Raw genomic sequence first — 24,105 nt, forward strand, 5'->3', positions numbered from 1 at the left:
TAGCCTTATTATTATTATTTTATTATTATTAATTTATATCCCACTTTCCTCCTGGTACAGGGACTCAAGGCTTGCCTCAAGGTTGCTATGAGTTGGAAATTTAGGGTTGCCACAACAACTGTAGTAAGTTCCTTTTTTGCTTTCATTTTTATAATTGGTATTTTTTTTATAATTCTTAATGTAACGTTTAATACAATTTTAATAGCGTTATGTTAATTTATGTTAGGGACAGGGATATGAATCAGATCTATTGCATTGTTTTGTGAGTTTTTATGTCTTTCATTTGCCTTGATTCCTTCAGAAGATGGGATATAAATAAATAATAATATTATTATTTCCAAATGGATGTCCATGTCCTCACAAAACCCTCTCTCAGTTTTTGAGGCGCCAAAGGTCAAGATCAAGGGGAGGTGGGTCAAGAGTTAGTGTTTGACCAGTGTTTTGAGTGTTAGGACTATTATGACTCTGGAGACCAGGGTTCAATTCACAGCTCGGCCATGGAAACCCACTGAGAGTCCTTGGGCAAGTCACACTCTCTCAGCCTCAGGGGTAGGCCATGGCAAAAAAACCCTGACAAAACTGAAACAACTTGAATAAGGCACACAGCAGCAGCAACAACAACAATAATTAAAGAAGTGCGCGAGGGTAATCACTGAGGAGCAGACAATGACCAGCAGAAACGTGATCGCCCTCTGCGCATGCGCTCTCAGGAGGTGCCATATATACCGGCTTGCGCCTAGATAGCACGAGAAAGGGGGCGTCTAAGGCGAGCTCTGATTGGCTACTCTCGTTCCCCTTACTCTCTCTTGGCGCTTCGGATTGGCTGAGCTCCCGAGCGTTAACTCGGCCCTCCTCGTTCTGATTGGCTCCTCCCTCTCTCTATGTTCCCCCCCCCTCGGCTGGTTACTAAACCCTCGCGGCTCTGTGATTGGGTGCCCGAGAAAATCCTTTCCCCCGCCCATTGAGCCTCTTCTTCGGAGGAGCGAATGAAGTTTGGCGGTTGGAGAGAAAAGAGAGGAGTGGGGTCGTCAATCCCCCTCCTTCTGTTCTTTTTGGCCCCGCCCCTTAGTTCTCTGAGGCTACTTGCCGGGCGTAGCCCCGCCCACCCCTTCAGTTCCTCGGGTGGCGGTTGGGCTCCTGTCTCGCGCAAGGGGGATTTCCGCGGAGAAGCCTCCTCTCTTCCTCTTGTTTTCCCCTCCTCACCCCTCCCCCGCCGCGAGGACAAGGCGCGCGCGCGCCTCCAGGTCTCCAGGGCAACGGTAAGTGAGGGGGGGCCTCCCCTCGCGCGCGCGCTGCGTATAACGGTCGTCCTTGTCGTCGTCAACGACGCCTAAACAGTCCTGACTAAGGAGCCCCTTGGGCGCAGACGGGGCTCGGGAGCGGGGAGGAGGAGGCAAATACTGTAGTGGAAACAGGCTCAGGGAGCTGAGTCTCGGGGGTATCCTCCTCCTGCTGCTGCTACTGCTCTGTTGTCGCCCCTCCTTTATTATGTATACACACACACACAAGACGAATACAAGGAGAGTTGCGTGTGGCACAACTGTTTTCTCCTCATTAGCCTATAAGGCTGCATCCACACTCGGGGAAATAACCCGGTTTGGTAGCGCTTTAACTCTTCTCTGGCTGAAGGCTATGGAACTCTGGGAGTTGGAGTTTGTTGTGGGCCCAAAGCTGCTCTGGGCCCCACAACAAACTCCAACTCCCAGAATTCCATAGCCTTGAGCCAGAGAAGAGTTAAAGCGCTACCAAACCAGGTTATTTCCGTCCTATATGCACTGCTGAAGTATCAACTAATTCACGCACCATCGTTGCCCTTCGCCGAGGAGGAAGCGGGTTCTGCATACGCGTCGCAAGAAACAAAAGCGCCAACCAAGGCATACACCGCCATCGACATTCACTGCGAAAGAAGACGCGTCGTCTACGCGTTCTGAAAAGCAAAATTAAAGTTATCAGCTAACATGCACCATCATTAACATCACTGAGAACCAAATGCGTTTGGAGGAAGAAGACTTTAGTTTACGAAAGCTCATGCCACCGACTTCTTTCTTTCAGTTAGTCTCAGGGGTGCTCCAAGATCTCTACATCACTGAGGAAGAAATTACATATGTCACAAATGCATTAAAGCGTCAACTAACGCACCCACTATCATTAAGGTTCACTGGGGAGGAAGGGAGTGTCATACATGCATTACAAAAAAGTGTCAGCCAAGGCACACACCATCATGAGAACCAAATGCATTTGGAGGAAGTAGACTGAAGCCTACGAAACCTCATGCCGCCTACTTCTTTCTTTCGGTTAGTCTCAGAGGTGCTCCAAGACCTCTATATGACTGAGGAGGAAATGACATATGTCATAAATGCATTTTAAAAAGCAAAATTAAAGTATCAACTAAGGTGCGTGCCATTTGCAACATTCACAGGGGAGGAAGAGGTGTCACACATGCATTGTAGAAAGCAAAACTTAAGTGTCAACCGAAGCATACACTATCATTAACACGATTAACATGCAGTTGTACTACTCATCCGCCTGTATTTCTAGCTGGGATAAACAGATGAAGCTCCTCTGTTGTTTCCCCCTCCTTCTGACCCTTTTCAGGGCATAGGATTATTCTGTTAAGTGCCTGGGAGTGTAAAAGCCAGGATGGTTGTGCTTCTGAACGTGAGGTGATTTGTGTGGTTTTGCAAGCAGAATGGAGAACAGCTGGGTCATGCTCTGAGCATGGATGCTTCATTTTTCTAAACACAGTGTTGCAGATAGGCATTATTAACGCTGCTTGAAATGGAAGGTGGTTCTCAACTTTTCACTGAGGAGATTAGTCTCTAGAAATGGAATCTAAACAAGATGAGCTTTCCTTGTACATTCTCCAGTTTTGTGCAGCCTTTTGCCCTTCATCATTGTCAGAAGACAGTCCAGGGACTGAATTTGGTCCTGCCTGACATTCTGGAAAGTGAGGCAAAGCTGGGCTGCACCTTGTTCTGAATCAGAAATTCAAAAACAAAGAACAGACAAATGAAAAGCCCTTTCTTCTCCTTTGCCTTTGCTTACCAACGCAGTGTTGATCACTAGTAGCTCCTTTTGCCAAATGATAAGCCAATGTGGTAGATATCAGTATTTTAAGATGTGGTTTATGTAGAATTAAATTGCCACTTATCTGTCTAGACTGGTTTGGCTCCAGACAAATTTTCTTTTCTAATTGTATATAAAAGGAGGGGAACGATGCCTTTTAAATAAACTTTGTAGTTTACTTTTGCTTTCCCATAGTGAGGAGAGATGATAGTAGAAAGCAGTTTTGTGCACAATTAATCAAAATGATCGGCAAACAATTAAACACACCACAGACATTGTAATAACATGGCTTTAACTCCATTTTGAAGAGAAGAGATCAGGGTTGGAGAAAAAAGTGGAAAAGCCCATCTTTCACAAAAACACCCCACAGTCGCTTCAACTATAAGAGAAGCCCTGGTGGCGCAGTGGTTAAATGCCTGTACTGCAGCCATTCACTCAAGACCACAAGGTTGTGAGTTCAAGACCAGCAAAAGGGCCCAAGCTCGACTCAGGCTTGCATCCTTCCGAGGTCGGGGGCAAATTAGCTTACTTGCTAATTAGCTTACTTGCTGTTCACCGCTATGATCTTTGGAATAGCGGTATATAAATAAAACCAATTATTATTCATTAAATTAAGAACTGTCTTGATCCAATAAGGTCATTATTACAATGTCTGGGGTAAGAGATAATCCAAACAGACGTGTATCTGGTAAGTGCAGTTTGGTCATACAGAGCAATTTTCAGATTGGGAAAATCTAAATACTGCAGTGCTACCTGTACAGGGTTCTTGAAGTGCACTTTAAATATGGTACAGTATCAGTTAACAAGATCCATCTTGTATGAGTGTCACATGATCAAATTTCTTGATAATAAATGTTGATGAGAAGCTGCTCCTCCCTCCCTCTTCTCTACAATTATGAAAGATTGGAGGATTTCACATCATTTGTCTAAGGTGTTTTGTTATCCCTTGTTGTAGATTGTATTATAGTAGTTGGTGTATCCACAAAAGCACAGTCTAGATAGCAGCAGCGTCAATATTAGAAATCAGTTTAATATGAAATGATAGCTTTGCACAGCTGAGAAATTCAGTTACTGTGCAATAAATTCCAGTGACATTTACCAATCAGTTGGCAAGATACATTGTGAAGCTGAGGCAGTAATGTATGAGGTTATGCTAATTTTGACTTTATTGGGAGGATGCCAATATATAACGTGGAATAATGAGAACATACTTCATATTTTGGATTCTAAATTCCTTTGGTCATTACAATAAATTCCATACCAGTGATTTTCAAGAAATCACTTCCATGATGTTTGTTTCTATCTAGATTTCGTATTTTGATATTGGTACAGGTTGCGTATCGCTTATCCAAAATGCTTGGGACCAGAGGCTTTTTGGAGGTTTGGGATTTTGGAATATTTGCATATACATGATGACAAATATTGGTGATGGGACCCAAGTCTAAACACAAAATTGATTTCTGTTTCATATACACTTTATACACATTGCCTAAAAGTAATTTAATACAATATTTTTAATAATTTTTTTGCATGTAACTTCCAAAAAAATTATGCTCATTGAATCATTGTACTTGTGGCATCATTTCAACACTCAAAATGTTTTGGATTTTGGAGACTTTTGGATTAGGGATGCTCAGCCTCTATAACAGTAAGTACTAATGTATATTTTTGTGGTACCTACATGTACTTGATGAAAAGAGCTCTTCATATGGATTGCCTACTATTTGCTTTAAAGTTTGGAAGGAAATACTGGCAGTCTTTATCTAAGAAAGTTTTCTAAAATGTAAAGTACAATTACTCAAATTTGTCTGAAGGACTAACATCAATCCTGGTTTTATTTAACTCAACAGATGCAGTTTATGTTGCTTTTTAGTCGTCAGGGGAAGCTGAGACTTCAGAAATGGTATGTCCCATTGTCTGACAAAGAAAAGAAGAAAATCACAAGAGAACTTGTTCAAACAGTCTTAGCCCGAAAACCGAAAATGTGCAGCTTTCTGGAATGGAGAGACCTGAAGATTGTCTACAAAAGGTGGTTTCCCTATACAGTATAAGCTTATAATTAACAGATGAAAGACACTAGATAGTAGAAAGGAGGGTTTCCTCCCTTGTGTGTGGTGGTGGGGATATTTTAAGGGTTATAGCATTATAGAGATTGTCCATGACTAGAATGGTTTTCATACATTTAGGAATGTGCTGATAAAATGATGAGATTATTTCATACTTCATCAACAGGTTTGTATTCAGCTGTTGTAGATTAAATATACATATTTGAAAATTTTATTGTTTGAATGATGAAACTTTACCACAATCAGTTTGTTATAAACTAGGTTTTGATCTATCAGGAACATGGAAAAGATTGTAAAGCTTTATGGATTTATTCTTATAGCCAGGTGGAGTCTGAACCAAGAGCTATACTGATGATTCTAAAACAGTTCTTGCTACCATAGTGAAATGACTTCACCCATTTTAATATGTACAGTGAAACTCTCCTTATCTACTGGCTTGCCATTTGTGGATTCGAGTATCTGCGGATGGCAAGCGCTACCATTGGGGACAAAAGCTCCTTGCGCCCCCTCCGCCTTTCTGTCTTCCTCCTTCCCTCCCCCTCCTTCCTTCTCCCCTCCTCCTCCCTCCTTCCTTACCTTCTTCCTTCCTCTTTGCCCCGGCATGGCTTGATTCAGAGCACAATTGGCTGAAGGGAACCAGGGCCGGGGCTTCAGTTTTGGAGCCCAGGGGCTCCCTCCCGGGTGCTAGGCTTGGAAACAGGGCTGCTAAACACAAGCCTTGGCCTTGGCCGACTGGATAGCAGACTCTACCCCCAGTCAAGCTGGCGCCACCATTAAGGACAATGGGACTTGGGCATCTGTGGATTTTGGTATTTGCAGTGGGGGGGGGGAGGCATTTGGAACGGATATCAAGGACCTACTGTATAAGGAGATTAAGTACAATTTGTATTTTAGTCCAGTCATAAATCTCTCCAGGCTGGAAATGTCATGTCTCACAGATCAACTGGGAACATTTATGTAAATGAAGAGGCAGAATTGAGAATTATGAAGATGCCATATAATCAGTAGCTTTCAACTGGAACACAGACCAGACTGACTTGTCATATTTAGGGTCTGGAGAAACTGCTTCATACTTTCAAAATTTAGTGATCAACCGTGTTTTTTCTGTAATGTACTGCTTAGTTCATTCTTGAAAAAACATGGTTGCCAACTTGACGTATTGCTTAGTTCAGGGCAGGTATGATTTGGTCTGAGGTTACAACTCTGGAGACTAGGATTTGATTCTCTGCTGCCATGGAGAGACAGTGGGTGATCTGGGGTGAGTCGCACAGACAAGAGGCCCAGAAAACCGTGTGATAGGTTTGCCTTATGGTCCCCATAAATTAGAAATGACTTGAAGGCACAGAACAACAACAGCAACAGTTGCTTAGTTCAGACTTGTGTGAGACCAGAAACTGGATTGGTACTCGCTTCTGTTTGGTCTTCATTATTGTTGGTGATGTAGATCACTCTAGGGAGAGATGTTGTATATATTGGCAGGTTACAGACCGCCGAAAAGCGGCGGCCTGCACCCACCCGTTTCCCCACCGGATCGGGGCCTCAGCAGTCAGAGCAGCAGCGGCTGAGGCCCTGATCCGCCGCTTTCCAGGCCGCTGGGAAGTGGCAAAACGCTACTTCCCTGCCGCCTGGAAAGGGGTGTCCTTGGGGCTCCAAGCCCCAAGGACACCCCGCGATGGCAGGGAGGAGGAGAAAGGGGCCGCTTGGCCCCTTTCTCTGCGTCGCTGGGCGCAGCTGTCTGAAAGCTGCGCCCAGCGGCACAAAGCCAGGAAGGAGCTCTGAAATGGAGCTCCTTCTGGGGTTGCGGAAAGGGCGCCCTAGGCGCCCTGGTGCAGCCCCAATACATCACAACTGCGCCGCCTCGTTTGGAGGCGGCGCGGTCATGATGTAGTGATGGCGGCAGCCGTGTGGTACAGTCGCTGCCATTTTCTATGCACGGAGCGCGTACTAGGGTTAGGGGTGTCCGGAAAGGACGCCCCTTTCTAACCCTAGTATGCACTCATTGCGTACTTTAAGGCCCGTTTGTAACGGGCCATTGTCCTGACTGTGTGAGAGATGACTTTACATGTCTCTTACTTTAATAAAGTGAATGTCTCATAGGTGTGTTTGGAGGCAGCAGATGGCTCAGTCGGAGACAGTTTAACAACAACAAAAACACAAGCCTGCAATGAAAAAACCTTTTTCAATATTGTAGCTTTTTTAAATGTGTTTTGGGTGCTAAATTGGAAAAATAAAATAAAAATGTTTTACCACATACAATTCTTTCATAAATTTGATATTTTTTTTCAATTCAGCTTTGATTAAGTGTAGACGTGGGTGTTCCAGTGCAAGTTCTTTTAGTGTTTTGGAACGGATGTTTGTTTTTCATATCATCTAGTTAAAGTGTTTTGAAAATCTATTAGAAGACTTTAAACTCTTTCCTGCTCTTTGCAGGATCATTTCATTCAGTCATATTACAATATAGAGATGTCAAAGAAAATTTTTAAAAATACATAATGGAGCAAATGTGAGGTTGTTTTTTTATTTAGAATGTCAAATTCCTATAAAACCACACATTTTGAAAAAGGGTTTTACAATTCTCAGTTTTGTAGGCCTATGTAATGTATTCCTTACTTGCCTCTCTATGGATCACGGTGGGGGGAAAAACATGTTAACACAGTTAAAAGAACATATACAACTGATACACATTAAAAACAATCAATCACTTTAAAATTTCATAATTTAAAAATAATAAAAATTTATTTATTTATTTGTATACCGTTTTTCCCTAGATCAAAAAATCATCTGGATATGTCTACTGGAAGAGATTGGCATTTAGTAAATGGTGCACCAGTGCACCATTTAAAGTGTACAGTGCACCCTTTACAGTGCACTGGTTTCTACTGGTTAAAGGATAAAACATGTATTCTCTGGGTGGAACAGAGAAGCAAGTCACATTTCTTTGGGTTACACCATTTTATGCTAGTTCTAGAGCCAGGAGCCACAAGATCTTTTTCTGTCTGTTGAATCTGTTGACCCCTCTCTCCTCTGAGATTTTTCAGTCCTGCTGCCTGTGACAGATGTTTTCAGGGTCTCTTCCTTCACTCTTTGGATCTGACTCCTCCTCCATAGTGTGGATCTTAGCACAGCTTTTCCTCCTTCTAAACAAAACAAAAACCTAGCTAGTCCATTTTTGGGGAACTCTTTTCAAATTACTTTGGTGTGCTTTTAAAATTGTTTCTTCATTCTGTATGGTTTCTCTTTACTCTTGTAGAAGGTGGAACTGTTAACATCTGCAAAATATATGAGATTATTATGATACTGCAAAAAAGAATTTGACAATGACCATGCAAGTCGGTACAGTCATTACATTAAAATATATTTGTTACAGATATGCAAGCCTCTACTTCTGTTGTGCCATTGAAGATCAGGATAATGAGCTAATTACTCTGGAAATAATTCATCGTTATGTAGAATTGCTCGACAAATATTTTGGAAGTGTAAGTTATTAACTTTTTTTTCTCTAGTGTTTTAATACTGATTGGTACTAAAAAGAGTTTCACTGGTGCTGAAAGAAGAGGTGAGGTAGTGATTTTTCAAGGTTCGTCCTTGATCATGAAACCCCCTGCAAACTGTTCAGGAGAGTTAGGGGACCAGCCGGAATGTGGTGAGAACTGGTATTTAAGGCTGAAGTGGGAAGGAGAAATTGGTGAAAATGCCCGTGTCCCTTTTGATGAGAAATCTCTGATCCTGATTTCCTTCGTGAACTGAAGGAGCCCATGTGTTTGTGGAGGACCTGTATTTGATGACATCTTTTTAATCTGTATATAAGCCTACTTATCTAATGAAAAGTTGTTGTTGTTGGTGTGTGTGTGTTATATATATATATATTCTGCACTGCAGAATCTTAACAGTATTTTGCACACACTGAAAAAAATGCAAGAATAAAAGAAGGTTGACTTGTATGTTGGCTTTATTTTATGACTTTAATGACTGAATCCCTTGGCTAGTGAATAACATGAGTAAGAATAAAAAGTTAATCTGTTATACTAAACTATGTGGGTCATTTTCGTACTGCAAACTGGGGAAATTAGTTGGGTAGTAGGCAGAAGAGTCAGGGTAGTGTAGTAGTTTGAGTGTTGGACTACGACTGCTACAGTCATATAAACCTGCTGGGAGACCTTGGGTGAGTCATGTACTCTCAGCCTCAGAAACTCTGTGATAAAGCCTTAAAGTTAGAAATGACTTGAAGGCACACAATAACAAATTAGGAAACAAGAAAAAAAAACCTTAACCTACCTTCCTAAAGAAGGATTGTGAGCCAACATCTAACCATTTTATGTTTTCTAGGTATGTGAACTTGATATTATCTTCAATTTTGAAAAGGCTTATTTTATTTTGGATGAATTTCTCTTGGGAGGGGAAGTACAGGAAACTTCAAAGAAAAATGTTCTTAAAGCCATTGAACAGGCAGATCTATTACAGGAGGTAAGCAATTTTTATTTCTTTGCCAGAGCACACCAGCATGCTGTGTTCTTGTCTTAGAAAAGCTTTTATTCTTCCAAAGTTGTAAAAAAGCTTTTTAGCATGTCTAGCATGTAGCTTTTACTTAATACTCTCCTCTATACAGGATTGTGTTGCCCATTTCTTGTTTTATTTTGTTCTCACTCTATTCATTGTGCAACCTAGCTAGAGTAGTAGTACTGCTTTAAAAAAAAGTAATAGTCTTACTTTCCTAGGTTCTTTAAGTTAAGTGTTGCTAGACATGCAGTTGTGGTTTTTACATGTGCATCTTGTAATTTAGATGCTTTTTTGTTAGTATTCATTTTAATTCCTTATCCGTTTCTTTTTATTAAATTAATGGAATGTTTACAGCTAATTTTTGTTATACCTGATGCATGTATGCCTCTTCACTGTTTCATTGCTGAAATCCAGAAGCTAGACTCTCTTCTTTGACACTCTTTCAGGTATATTTAAAATTAACTTTGTCTTAAAAGCAAGTCAGAATGCCATAGCTAATTAGATTTGCACTAGGTGCCTAGGAAATAGTTATAATGCTAGTCTTAGAACTATAGAAAATAGAGTAAATTTGTGGGTTGAAACCTTTTATCTCAGATGCTAACAAAATGTATAAACATTTAAGAGTATCTGCTACCTTTAGTGCATTGATTTAAATTATGAGCATGGTTAAATACAGTAGTTGAAATGCTGGGGTTTTATTGAGAATTTACTTAATTTATTTGAAAAGCTTATAACCCATGTTGAGGGAACTCAAGGTAGCAAATAGCCAAAATAAAATTCCTAAAATAACATACTTTCCTTCAAGTTCACAGTATTCCATTCTGTGCCACCTATAAACCTGAGGTGGTAATGTGGAATTGGTAATGGAGGTGTTTTGAACTTTGGTTTCAACTTTACTATGTTTGTATCATGGGTCAGTTTCAGTTCATTTCTTTGTAGAGTTTAGGTTAAGATTAATTGTGAAAATTGTGAGCTTATAGCTTTGTTATATAGACACTATATGGATTCTATGCTTAGATTTGTATGTGCTTTGATCTGTTATGGATGTTTTGTTTGGATCTGTCTTGTATTCCCTGTGTGCTTATGGTACCATTCATCACTGAGATTTTTAAGGTAGTAAAAGGCATACTCTAACTTCATTACTTAAGAAGACTTCCAGGCTGTTGCCATCCCAGAATGGTTCAATTCTTGACAACTTTTGTCATCAGAAATCTCTCAGTGGTAAAAATATCGACATATAGAAGAAAAGGCTAAGCTTAAGATATAAGCTTTCCACAGTGAAGCTGATAATGTAGGAGTTCTGAATTTAAATTCAGCATCTCACTATGGTTTGTTCATAATATATAAGAAGCACAACAGAAATGATAAAAACAAACAAACAAAAAACCCTGGAAGGTGCAGACTTGAAAGATAATAGATTGTCCTCAGCCAGGTAGTGCCTGTAGACATACTGCTGAAAGTTGCAATACAACTACATTGCATGATTCCAATTCATACTATAAGGCAGCTCCAATGACACTATTTAGAGAGGCTTCTGAAATGTTTAACACTTAATATTTCAGACATTCTTCTCTCCCAATTTCTTGGAACTTGAATTTACATTTTGCTTATAAAGATGAACTCTTTCCTTCTTCCTTCTGTCTAAAGTAAACCTATATGTATGTGAAAAGGATGATTCCTTCAGAAAAAACGAATCATTCACATTTTTATCATAAGGGGATGACATACCTCTTAGTTTTCATTGACTCTACCCACTGTTACACTTACTGGGCAGATTCTGAGGAATTTTAGCATAAGAAAGAATATGCAAGCTATTTTGTTAGCATAAGGTTTCAACTGTCATTGATCATGAGAAACTAATTTTAGATTGAATTTTATAAAGAATCCTTAATTTATATATAACCTAGTAGATATTCTTACTTCAATATGTTTTGCTTAATTAGTTTGGACTCCATTAGTTCCTAACATGTAATTTCTCAGGTTTTTTCCCCATGGAAATTAGATGATATTAATTTTCTACTTGCCTTTCCACAAGGATGAAGGTGGGAAACAATGACAAATCAACAATGCACAACATCAAGTAAAACACATTAATTAAAACATGCAACAGTTTAAAAGGACAAATAAGACATAACACATTTTAAAACAATCTACAATCTAAATTCACAATTTAAAGGAAAGCCTGGCACAAGTAACTGGTCTTCAATGCTGTTTTAAATTTGGACAGTGTACTGTATTTAATTTGACATCAGCAGAAGAATATAGCAAGGAAAGCCTTGGTTGTTATCTAAGGTACTTCCTCAGAATTTGTGTAGCAACAGAATACTAATATAACAAACATACCACAAATTTCATTGATCAAGATAAAAGTCTATAGTTTGTTTAACTACTGCAAATGCCCAAAAAATGGGCATTCCCACTGAGATGTATTTAATGACAAATTTTGAAGGGTGAGACTTTGATAGAACGTTACTTTGTCAAATTGTTACATAATTGTTTACTCAGTTATTTGACTGGAATCCTGTTGATTTTGTCAGTATAGTTTTGTATCTGGCATAGGCAGTGGCAAGATGACAAATGTCCTGAGTTCAGCAAAGGTCAGAATTTGACTTCTACAGCTTCATTTTCCAGATTTCTAAAGCAATTTAGGTGGGGTGACTTGCATGGTCACCTATGCTACAGGTCATGTGATTGTCCAAATCACACATTCCAGAATACATTCATTCTGAATGAAATGGACAGGTATGATTTTTAATGGAAGAAGCATTAGATTAAGGAAAAATGTTTAACCTCTGTCACCAGAGATTTCTCTAGTGCTAGTCTTCAGATAAGTTTTTTTTTACCCAGCTAGGGTTCCCTGGTGCATTTTTATAGTGGTGGAATTGGTTGCAGGGAAGAAGCAATAGGCAGATTACATACTGTATTCCCTCTTGCTGTTTGTCTCTAAACATGTAACTTCTTCCCTTTTTAATTCATTTAATAATAGCATAGGACTTCAGGTCTGAGTCACCTGAATCCAAATGTAATCCAAAATTTATTTCATTAAGAGTATCTACAGTGTTTTTCTATGTCATTTTTGTGGTATTTGTACAGACGTGACACAGTAGCACTCCTATATCTCCATTTCAGGCTGCTCTAGTAATGATGCCAGACTGTAAAGATCAGTCATATAAGGGGGAGAGACAATGCTAGTATGACAGGGTTAATTTTGTCTTTATGTATATATGTGTGTGTTAGAGGAATATTTTTCTTCATATCATCTTGTTCCTCTTACATGATTCTGCATTCTTGGGACATAGGAGCAAGACCTAGGTTAATGGAAAAACATTCTCATAATGTAGCTATTTGATACTTACAAAAATTGCTCAACTGGGCACTAAGAGTGGCAGTACATTTTTTTCCCTGTTGGAGATGCATATTTTTAAACTGCTTGCATAATGCATGAACTAAGTAGTTCTCTTGTGAAGTAAAGCTGTTTAATCCTCATTACAAAGTTTATGCTAGGAGCTAGATAATTCTCAAAAACCTATTTGGATGTTTGGTGTTTTGACCTCTGACCACAGAAGTAATCTTGAAAATATGCCATGCATGCAAAAATATTGAATTAAGACCTTCAGTGTTCAGCTCCATTTTCTCTCCACCTGTATCTTAATGTGTCATCCATTTTCATATTTTAATAATGTTAATTTATTAAAATATTTAATAAATCTAAATAAATAAATAAATAAATAAATCTCCATAAATCTAAAGATCTCAAGGTGGTATACAGTTCATATGTTCACCTCTGTTTTTGGTTAGTACTAAATACTTCATGTATAATTTAATTGCTGAAAACTAAAAACTAATAAGAAAGAAGACATAACTTCCATTTTATATGTTTAAGCTGTAAGTTTGACAAAACTTTTAACTAAGTAAAATATATTTTAATACAATCCATTAAAAATAAATCTTCATAACTGTTTCCAGCATAAAGGTGGATTTATAAATAGTGGGGGGAGATCTTGAATTTAATATGACCTCTTAAAGGACCAAATTAGTTGTGATGGATATTGTCATTCATGTGTGTGTGTGTTTGTGCCTTCAAGTTGCCTGTTGACTTAGGGTGACCCCATGAATTTCATGGGTTTTTTTTAGGAAAGGAATACATACACACAGGTACTTTTGCCATTTCCTTCCTCTGAAGTACAGCCTACAGCAAACGGTATCCATTGGCTGTTTCCTACTCAAGTACTCACCAGAGCTGGCCCCGCTTAGCTTCACAAGATCAGCTGGGATCTGGTATATTTAGGGTATTTAGGTACCATCATTCATATGTCTGTCTTATTCGTTCATAACATTGAGGGTATAACAGTAAGATGAGCTCCTAGGAGAAAGATGTTCACCTCTTTGTGTTCTAGATGAAAGAAAGCAAGTATCTTCAGCCTTCACATCTAGCTTGGCTCTTACAAATGGGCTTATTGTATTCAGAATAACAAGTCTAACATTGAGTGTAAAAAAGAAGATTCTTGCTGTGTTGAGTTCTTATGTTTCTGTGTGGAGTCCACTGGAATTTTCATTAATGTTTGAAACATTGACATTTTAAGCAGTGCAGTGAGTTAGATTCCTGAAAGCCTTAGCAGCCTTCATATGTACAAATCTTGTGACAGTGGAATTTCTTTTATATATGGCTAGTTTTGCAACAACAAAAATGTTTCACAAATACACTATCAAATTTTCAATTGTGCTTGGTTTTGTTCATAGAGCCAGAATGAAGACTGGGGAGGTTTGTCTGAGGATATCTTATGATTAAGAACAGTCTAAAGGCTTAGCGTTTTGATCCCATCCGTACAATTGGTAACTACCAAATTTACCATTTTGGTGGCATGGATTATTACATGGGTGCTTTGCAAAGTTTTGCACGTGTAATGGAGCCCTTGCCTGAAATAAAAGGGGGGCAGAAAAGTGACTAGTGATGGGCTTAACCTTCTGCCATACTTGCATGACAGTATTGAAGTGTGCTTTGGGTGCTCTGTCTTCCTTTACTTTTCATACTAACAGCATCAGTTTGAAGTGTGTGATTTGTGGTTTTTGTTCTGGTGATATTCATTCCCCCCCCCCCCCGGTATAAATAGAGTTTGGATTCCCAAAGTTAATTGCTAGGCAGATGTTGATTTTATGAAATGCATTTAAATATCTCCTGGAAGAGTCATTATGTCTGCTATGAAGTGAATATAGGGCTTGCAGCAGAATAATGTCTGTACCCTACAACAATTGATTGCATATACTACATAGTAAGACAAGGTAACCTTAAATATACAGGCCATTACGGTATGTTTTGGTACAGACCATTAGAGGAATGTGCTACACACAAAAAAGGTAAGTGTGTGTGAACATGTGAGAGAGAAACATGTGAATATTCAAATGAAAGAAGCTTGTTCAGCTTACAACAACCTTACAAATGAGAGACCTTCAAGAGCCTGGTCATCAACTGTCCTGCTTAGGTCTTCCAAATTCAAAATTATGAGACAAATTATGCATTAGTTAACATATATGTAAGAAAGCCTTGAAATAGTAATATTTTCTTTTTTCTCTTTTTTTAAAAAAAGCTTACGCTGAATTTCTGAAATCAAAATATTATAAGTACACATTGTCTATCATACTTAAGCCTGTCTTTAATGGAAGCATATTAGAGTAAAGCACATGAGACTGAATAACTATCAGGGTGTAGTTGTTTTTTAAAAAGTCAAAACTATTTCTTAATAGGATTTTAAAATTGAAAAATAAGTCATAGTGCTTGCTGAATTTAATGTAAGACATGCAAGCCAGCATGTTCAAATCTGCAGTAAAACTGTTTCTTCTTCATGGTCTTGGGTTATGTCTGCACCTGCACAGCTACTTTGGAAACTTCTAGTGTCACTAAGCAGAACTTCAATTGCAATTTTTTGGTGGTAGCTCTGCCCACCCTTATAAAGCCCTGAATGTTCCCTCTCTTTCTCCAGTTCCTTTTGTCCGAAATGTTAGCAGCTAGGAAGGAACTTCGCTCTGTTAGAGTTGCTCATTTCAGATTGACCTAACAGACTTGAAATTCAACAATTTTTCTGGATTTTGACCACTCTTTTGACTTCGGATTTGAAATTGTCACTGATCACTCGACCTTGGACTATATGACTTATGATTTGCCCGCCAATTTTGCCTTTCAACTCTGGTTGAAGTGATGCACCAAATGTGGTGCCAAGGTTCCCACTTCTGATCACCATGATTGGTGTGTTTTGTGCTTGGGTGAGGCCCACAATGTCAAGACCTGCCCGCACGGCAAGGTCATGATCACCCAGGCACTCAAAAAACGGGACCTGAAACTCAAGGCGGCTCTGTGGGAGCAAGCCCTGAGATTGATCTCTGCTCCCGCAGCCCAGGGCTCCTCAGCTGAGACCATCTCTACTTCCGGTAAGGAGAAGGAAAAAGACAGAGGGAGGCTTCCAAAGAGAAGAAAGCTTCCTGATCTGAGAAAGACTGAGGAGATGAAGGGTCCAAAAAGACCTCCAAGCAGAGGCATCAGGAGAATAATTCTTTCCACTTGAAGGATAGACCAGCTGACCAATTAGCTTCTCAAGAGGGCCAACTGTGGTTCCCGTCTAGGGAAAACCGGCTGTGAAGAGCTTGTGGCTTTGGATGAATCTCCACCTGTGGCCCTCGGATTTGATCCAGCTGAGCAGCCTCTTCCCCAGCTTGAAACGCTCCCAACTCCCATCAGGTAGTGTTTTCCAGGTCATCCACCTCATCCATTATCTCCTGCTGGTCGATGCTGGCCAACTCGGCCGCAGTCTCCAGCTCCCAAAAGCTCCGTTACCTTTCCCAGCTGGTATTTAGAACCTCCACTCCGACCAGATCTTCAGATCCACCTTGGTGTGAGTCACTCTACCCTTCACCCTCTTCCGAAATGCCTGAAGACTCTGAGGTCAGCTCGCTCTCCGAGAGGATAATAACAATAACAACAACTAATTTATTTATATTTCCCGCCTCTCCCTGCGGATTGAGGTGGGATTCCAACCAGATAAAATATAATCGACAATAAGAAACAATAAAATTACAATCAACAATAATAACTAACAAAAACCTTACCCCTCCCATAGTTCAATGATAAAATCAACAATTAATAATTAGAGAAGCAATTAAAATACTCATCTGAGCACAATCACTAAACTGGAGCATTGAAGTGAATGGGATTATTTTATACAGAATCTGATGGGAAGGCCTGTCGGAAGATATCCGTCTTGACTGCTTTCTTAAAAGCATCTAAAGTAGTGCAGTGAACCCTTGTTATACTCTGGGGTTTGGTTCCAAGATCCCCCGTGTATAACAAAATCTGTGTATGCTCAAGTCCCATTAAATATAATGACATAGCAAAATGGTGTCCTTTATAAACAAAATGGAAGATGAAGGTTTGATATTTGAAATTTATACTTTTTTGGAACATTTTCAAACCGTGTATGCTTGAATCCGTGTATAAAAAAATCCATGTATAAGAAGAGCCGACTGTAATAAGACGGATCTCCTCCGGCAGGTCATTCCACAGTTTTGGAGTGGCAGAAATAAAGGTCCTCTGGAAAGGACCACTAATCTTGTCTTCTGTAATTGAAGTAAGTTCTTCCCAGAGGTTCTGAGAGTGCGGGGCAGACTATGTAGGAAGAGGCATTCCCACAAGTAACCTGGGCCCAAGCCACGTAGGGCTTTAAAGGTAATAACCAATACCGTGTACTGTGCCCAGAAGCTGATCAAACTCAATGATCAAACTCTGGGTGCAGTATATCTCACTGTCCGACACCCGAGTCCAATGTGGAAAAGCCGTCAACACCAGTGCACCTGGTCGACCTAGGCTCTGCCTCACCTATGGATGACATCAGATCATTTGCCAACCAGATAGTCCATATGGCCAACCCCCTCGATTGAGAGCAAGTTGTTGACACAATTGAGAGGAGGGTCCACAGGAAGGTTACAACTCCTCCTTCCATTGGTAACCTCCTGTCTCTGGAGAGGATTGCCAAGCGCTGTTGGACAACCTCAGCCATGATCGCCTCCACCTTGAGGAAGATAGAATTTTAACGGATCTCTCCCTCGGCACTGGCTTGGTTGTTTGAGCATCCCAAGCTGAACTTGGCGCTCGTGGATGAGTCCCAGCAGGCATTCACCCCGAAAACGCCTTCCTCTCTTACTGATAAGGAGAGTAAGAAGACTGATGGACAGGCAAAGAAGTTCTACGCCTTGGTTGTGCTGGACGTGAAGGTGGCCAACTACACAGTTTGCATGGGGGCCTATGTCCAGCACTTGATGGAACGCCTGGAGCCCATGCTGGAGTTGGTCCCAGATAATAGGCCCTGGCCATCCAGGGTTCCACTCCACCGATTGCTCTGCTAAGGTTCTCTCCAGGTCAGTGGTCCTCCGAAGACACGCCTGGCTCTGGTCTTCATTTTTGACCCTGCAGGCCCAGGCTGTGATCAAGGACATGCCCTTCAATGACTTCGGTCTCTTTAAGAAAGAGACGGATGAGATGCTCAACATCTGATACTGGATAAATGTGGCTGCCAGGAAGCATGGCAAGGTATCTACCTCCCTCCAGTCTCCTTGGCATCACTATGGAGGCCAACACCCTCGGTACCCCTCGCACCGACAGAGGTCTTACCAACGACAGGAGCATCTGTACCACGCACAAGACCAACCCATTCTGGACTTGTGCCAGTTAAACACTTTTATTGTTTACTGCCATTTTCGTATAGTAACCCTTGCCTCTATTTTGCCACTCCTACAGAGAGAGAGGACACTGGTTTGCAACCCTCAACCTCAAAGATGCCTACTTCCACATTGGAATCTGGCAAGATGAGAGGAGATTCCTCACCTTTGCAATTGGGACCGAGATCTTCCAGTACAGGTTTCTTCCCTTCGGGATCTCCATGACATCGAGAATCTTTACCAATTGGAATGTAAAAGTAACAGAGCAGAAGGAAAGACTGTAAGAAAATTTGCCCTAGAATCAAGAAATAAAGTAGGATATTATGGACATTGCCTGATGTCCATGGTATAATTGGAAGTAGAAGATGGAGAAGCTCCATTCTGTCTTCAAAAATGACTAGGAGCAGATGGTGGCATAGAGCATGATCTGCTAATATCAAAACTTAGAGTAAAACTAAAGAACACTAAACTAACACATGCCAAAATACAACCTGAAGAACATCCCTGTAGAATTTAAAAGTAACATAAACATTGATTTGCACTATTAAACCTAATTGACTGGGAGCCAGAAGAATTCTGGGCTGAAATCAGGGACATTATAAGAGAGGAATGCAAAAAGACATTATCTGTGACCAAAAAGAAAGAATCCTCAGTGGATGACAGTTGAAACTCTCTTAAGCAGTTATGGGCAGTTGAGAAGCAAAAGTAAATGTTGACAGAAATAGAATCAGAACTCTGAACAGAACTGTTCAGTGACTTGTACGCAGGGATAAGGAGTCAATGCAGAGGAAAAGAAGATGATGACATCAACAACAACAAAAAAAAGAACAGAAGACCTCCTCCACAAGATTGAGAAATGAAAGGAAAATTTAAATTAGGAATGCTTTAAGGGTAACACATTGTATGAACAAGTAAAAAGAAGAAGACAGTGGAAACCACGCTGAAGAACTATATGAAAGATAAAAGGATGAAAGATATATTCAAAGAAGAACCGTGTGAAGATGAACCTCTAATTTTAAAAAATGAAGTGGAAGCTGCACACAGAGCCTATGGAAGAAATAAATCGCCAGGAATAGATGGCATACCAATAGAGCTCCTCCAAGTACAGAGGCGGAATCAACTCTAGTTCCAGCTAAAATCTGTCAAAAAATAAAGACAATAAAACTAACCTACAGATTTGAAGATGTTCAGTATACGATATGACTTCCATATCTGTAGGACCAGTACCAGCAATTTAATTTACTCACATTCAAGAAAAAATATTTTCTGTCTAGGCATTTTCTAGGTCCTCTAGCGTGATTCTGTGGTATGCCTCTAGCAGACATTAACCATAGACTCATGCTGAAGGATCTAGAAATGTCTAGAGCAGTGTTCTCTCTAGGTCTTCCAGTAAGACTCTTATGTTCTACTTCCTCCATGAGTCATGTATTTTGGTAGGGCTTGCTATTATCTATACCAGGGGTCGGCAACCCCCGGCCCGCGGTCCAGATCCGGCCCGGCGAGGCCTTGGGACCGGCCCGAGCCCAGTCCTGCTGCCGATTGGGCAATTGGCGGCAGGACCGGGCCTCTCGTGTGAGAGGTTAAAGGCCCCGCGCCCTCACGCGAGAGGCCTTTGGGGGGCCGCCGGCCTCCTCCCTCCTTCCCACCCCCCATGGAGGCTGGGAAGGAACCCCAGGGGCCGCTGGCGGGGGCCTCCTCCCTCCTTTCCAGCCCCCATGGAGGCCGGGAAGGAGCCCCAGGGGCCGCCGCCGGGAGCCTCCTCCCTCCTTCCCAGCCCCCGTGGAGGCCGGGAAAGAGTCCCAGGGGCCGCCGCCAGGAGCCTCCTCCCTCTTTCCCGGCCCCCGTGGAGGCCGGGAAGGAGCGCGGAGAGAGAGGCCTGGGGCTACAAGGGCCGTGGCAGAGCCCAGGAGGCAGCCTGCCCAAGCCCTTCCCTTCGGCCGAAAGGGCCCCTTGGAGCCCTTTCGGCCGAAGGGAAGAGCCAAAGGGAAGGGCCTGGGACGGGTGCCCAAGCCCTTCCCTTTGGCCTCCCTCCCCTTCGGCTGAAAGGGCCCCTTGGAGCCTGTTCGGCCGAAGGAAGGGACCAAGGAGGAGAGGGCGGGCACACGCCTCCTCCTCTCCGCGGGGCTTCAGCAGACCTGAGGTGTCCTTCGGAGGACACCTGAGGCCTGGTGAAGCCCCAAGGCCAGAATACCCCTGGCATGAGGCTCCGCCCCGGAGGGTGGAAGCTCCACCCTCCGGCACGCAGCCCAGCCCCCGGAGGGTGGAAGCTCCCCCCCGCCTTCGGCCCCCCAGTTGTCTGAGGGACAGCAACCTGGCCCCCGGCTCAAAAAGGTTGCCTACCCCTGATCTATACTTTCCAAGTTGGGGGACATGTCTCTTGTGGATACGAGGGTCATTTTCTAAATTCCAGTCCCTAAGAATAGGGACATCAGGAAATGCAGTACCAATAGGGCCATTGCATTAATTTCCCATGAAAGCAGAGTGACGTTCAGAATTCTATAGCAAAGTTTTTTGTGGGTTTTTTTTGTGAGGGTTGGGGCTATGTCGCTGTTCTGGAAGAGTTTATTCCTCTATAACAAAGACTTACCATATAAAGAGCAAGAAATACTGCATGTCTAAGCTGGGTTCAGGAAAAAAAAGATACACTACTATTAATTGGATAATCGAGCACACTAAAGAATTTCAGAAGAAAATTAGACTGTGCTTTCTAGATTATAGCATCTAAATCCTTTGGTTGTGTAGATCATGAAAACTGGACCACTCTTGAAGAACTGGGTGGGCCACATCAGTTAATTATGCTGATGTGTAGCCTGTACTCAAGACAGAATACGGAGAAACAGAATGCTTTCGAATTGGCAAGGGGGCCAGGGAACTTTATCACCCTATCTGTTTAACTTGTATGCTTGACCACAAATTATTTACTTAACTTTACAGTAGATGATGAAGACATTGAAATATTTCAAGATTTTCCAGTCATTAATCCAAATGGAGACTGCAGTCTGTAAATCAGAAGAATATTAGAATCTAGGCCACTGTGAAAGAATTAGACCGAATTCTGAACTGGAAAAGTTATAATTGAATACAGTGGTACCCCGGGATACGAAATACCCAGGTTACGAAATTTCCGGGATACGAAAAAATCCCATAGGAAATAATTGTTCCGGGTTACGAATGTTTTTTCGGGTTACGAAGAAAATTTTTGGTGCTTTTTTCGGCTTTTTTGCACGAAACACGGCTTTTCCCCATTAGCGCCTATGGGTTTTCGGCTTGCGAAGGCTTTTCGGGTTACGAAAGCGGCCGCGGAACGAATTAAATTCGTAACCCGAGGCACCACTGTACTAAAGTCAAGATGGTCCTTGCCATTTTACTTCCAGTTTCTATGTATGCCTGTGAAAGCTGGGCAGTGAAGAAGATTGACAGGAAGAGAATCAACTCATTTGGGATTTAGTGCTAGAGAAGAGTTCTGTGGGTAATGTAGACTGCTAAAAAATAACAACAAATAAATGGGGATCCTAGAGCAAATTAAGCCTGAACTTTCCCTAGAAGCCAAGATGATTGGGCTGAGAGTGGCATATTTTGGACATATCATGAGAAAGCATTATTCACTAGAAAAAATAATGTTTGGTAAGGTAGAAGGAAGTAGGACAAGAGGAAGACCACATTGCAGCTGGATTGATTCAGTCAAGGAAGCCACAGCTCTGAGTCTGCTAGGCAGAACAGGGCTGTTGATGATAGGATGCCTTGGAGATCTCTCATTCATCGGGTCACCATAAGTCAAAGTCGGCTTGAAGGCAGTTGACAACAAGGCTCATACAGGAGATACAGTCTTTCAGAAGCCTAGAACAAAGCCATCTAGGATGTTGTAAGTCATAAGCAGCACTTTGAATTGTTTTCAAAGGCAGCTCCAGTTACAGTACGTCACAGTAATTTAAAAAGAATATAATGAAATCATGTGATCAACTGCAGCCAGATCTTAGGTCTCCAGACGCAGTTGGGAGTGGGAGGTGATGGTCAGAGCAGGGGATCTGAGTACACTTGGCTAATGCTGAAACCTGAGCATCCAGGCTCAGGGTTACATACCTAAGATATTGGGTGTGGGGGATAATTCCACCAAGCACAGGCTGATGTGCAGCAAAATACGTTAATGCTCTATTACATTAGTTCTTATTGGTGTAAATTAGTGTTTGAGCGTTGGACTACAAGTCTGGAGACCAGGGTTCGATTTCCAGCTTGGCCATGAAACCCACTGGGTGACCTTGGGCACGTCACATGATTTTAGGCTATGGGGAAGGCAAAGGCAAATCTCCTCTGAACAAATCTTGCCAAAAAACAAAAACAAAAAAACCCACCCATGATAAATTCCGTTTATGGTCTCCATAAGTCAGAAACGACTTGAAGGCACACAACACACACATACAATGCAAATAGTAAAGAAAATAGATATAATTAGCTCCAAGTTGCATTTATGGCCAGGGAAACCCTGTTGTCTAGGGCACTGAAAAGTTCAGATTGGGTTTTATGATTGACCATAGATCAAGAATTACACAGTCCTTTGTGTCCGGTAAGTTGAAATTCTAGTGACATTATGCTAACATCCCACCCCCAAATATTTTGGCCAAAATCCTTTGTTTTTTCAGCCTAAATATAGTATTTTCTTCTTAATCATGCTTTAAAATGGTGTTTGAGCATGTCAAATCCCAAAACATCAACCCCTCTCCAACCCCCAACCTCTTCAAATGTGACTAGGAGTGATGCAACAACACTTTTGGTCACCCAAAGTTGCAATTGCAATAGCAGTTATGTGGCCCTCTAATAGACTTCAAAATGGCAACATTTAGACCTTAGGTCTCTAGTCTAGATCACTCCCATTCAGGGTTTATCACAACTGCCTAATTGTCTTGAGTTGCAGCCAGCTGGATGGTAGCTGAGATAGTAGCCTTCTACAACCCCATATGCATCAGTTGCTTTTCTTTCATATTTGTTCATTAGACTAATGGATTAATATATAGTAATCATACAGTATAGTTCATTGTGATACCCTTTCAGGAAAAACTTTTATCAGCATAGGTTCAGGCATGAATTGTGATCCTTCATGAGGTACTGACTGGCATGGTAATGTAGACTGAGAGAGGGTAGTAAGAAGGCAAACTATGCTCTGCTTGGCTTGCTTCTGTTTGTACTGGTAGCGCAAGGCTAAATTTAGGTTTGATTTTGATCCTTATGTGACAGCTTTTACTCACAAGGTGAGCTTCTGTCCTACATTGGTTCCCAAATCAGGCTGTCAGTGCAATGATAGGAAGGTCAGAAATGTGTGTCTGAAGTAGTGATAAGTTAATTATGGAGATGGTGCCACAGTAAAAGATAAACAGATGATTTGTAAGAGGATGACTGACAGGAATATGTAGAGGCTTCTCCAGTCTGTCTGAGAGCTTGCGGAAAAGGAGCTTGAGCATAAAGGTCTCACACTGTGTAAAGTCAGCTGCTGCTTAGTTGGAACAACTGTACAGGATTCCAGGAAGGGATGGCGTCCTTTTAGACGTGAGCTGCTTTTTTACAGTTCTGCCTCGTGATCTGAGCTGTAGGATGCAATCCCAACTGTCACCATAGTTAGAAGAAAGTGTTTCAGGAATAAGCTTTAAGATTTTGCAAGTTCTACCCTGAGACATCTGCACGCATTTATGAATGTTAGTGAAACTGATGGTTCCTATCACATTGTATCCTGTGAGGCTGTTGCCCCTTTTTTCTTAAAACTAAGAGATGGGTTGACTTTGTT

General features: G+C 41.4%; 1 protein-coding gene across 6 annotated transcripts in view; it reads left to right on the forward strand.

Moving 5' to 3' along the window:
- The first annotated feature begins 965 nt into the window (after positions 1–965).
- Positions 966–24,105, forward strand: part of AP1S2 (adaptor related protein complex 1 subunit sigma 2) — a 30,697-nt gene continuing 7,557 nt past the window's right edge. For 3 of the 6 annotated variants that reach the window (XR_006102718.1, XM_042456196.1, XM_042456198.1), the window contains exons 1-5: positions 966–1,259; positions 4,917–5,095; positions 8,500–8,608; positions 9,459–9,596; positions 14,370–14,462. Coding sequence is in view for 5 of the 6 variants with exons in the window: in XM_042456196.1 (XP_042312130.1) it covers positions 987–1,259; positions 4,917–5,095; positions 8,500–8,608; positions 9,459–9,596; positions 14,370–14,414 (744 nt within the window). In the remaining variant the exon portion in view is untranslated. The remainder of the gene's footprint in view (positions 1,260–4,916; positions 5,096–8,499; positions 8,609–9,458; positions 9,597–14,369; positions 14,463–24,105) is intronic. The other 3 variants (XM_042456195.1, XM_042456199.1, XM_042456194.1) reach the window with 2 other exon arrangements.

Source organism: Sceloporus undulatus, chromosome 3, assembly GCF_019175285.1.
Source record: "Sceloporus undulatus isolate JIND9_A2432 ecotype Alabama chromosome 3, SceUnd_v1.1, whole genome shotgun sequence".
NCBI lineage: Eukaryota > Metazoa > Chordata > Lepidosauria > Squamata > Phrynosomatidae > Sceloporus > Sceloporus undulatus.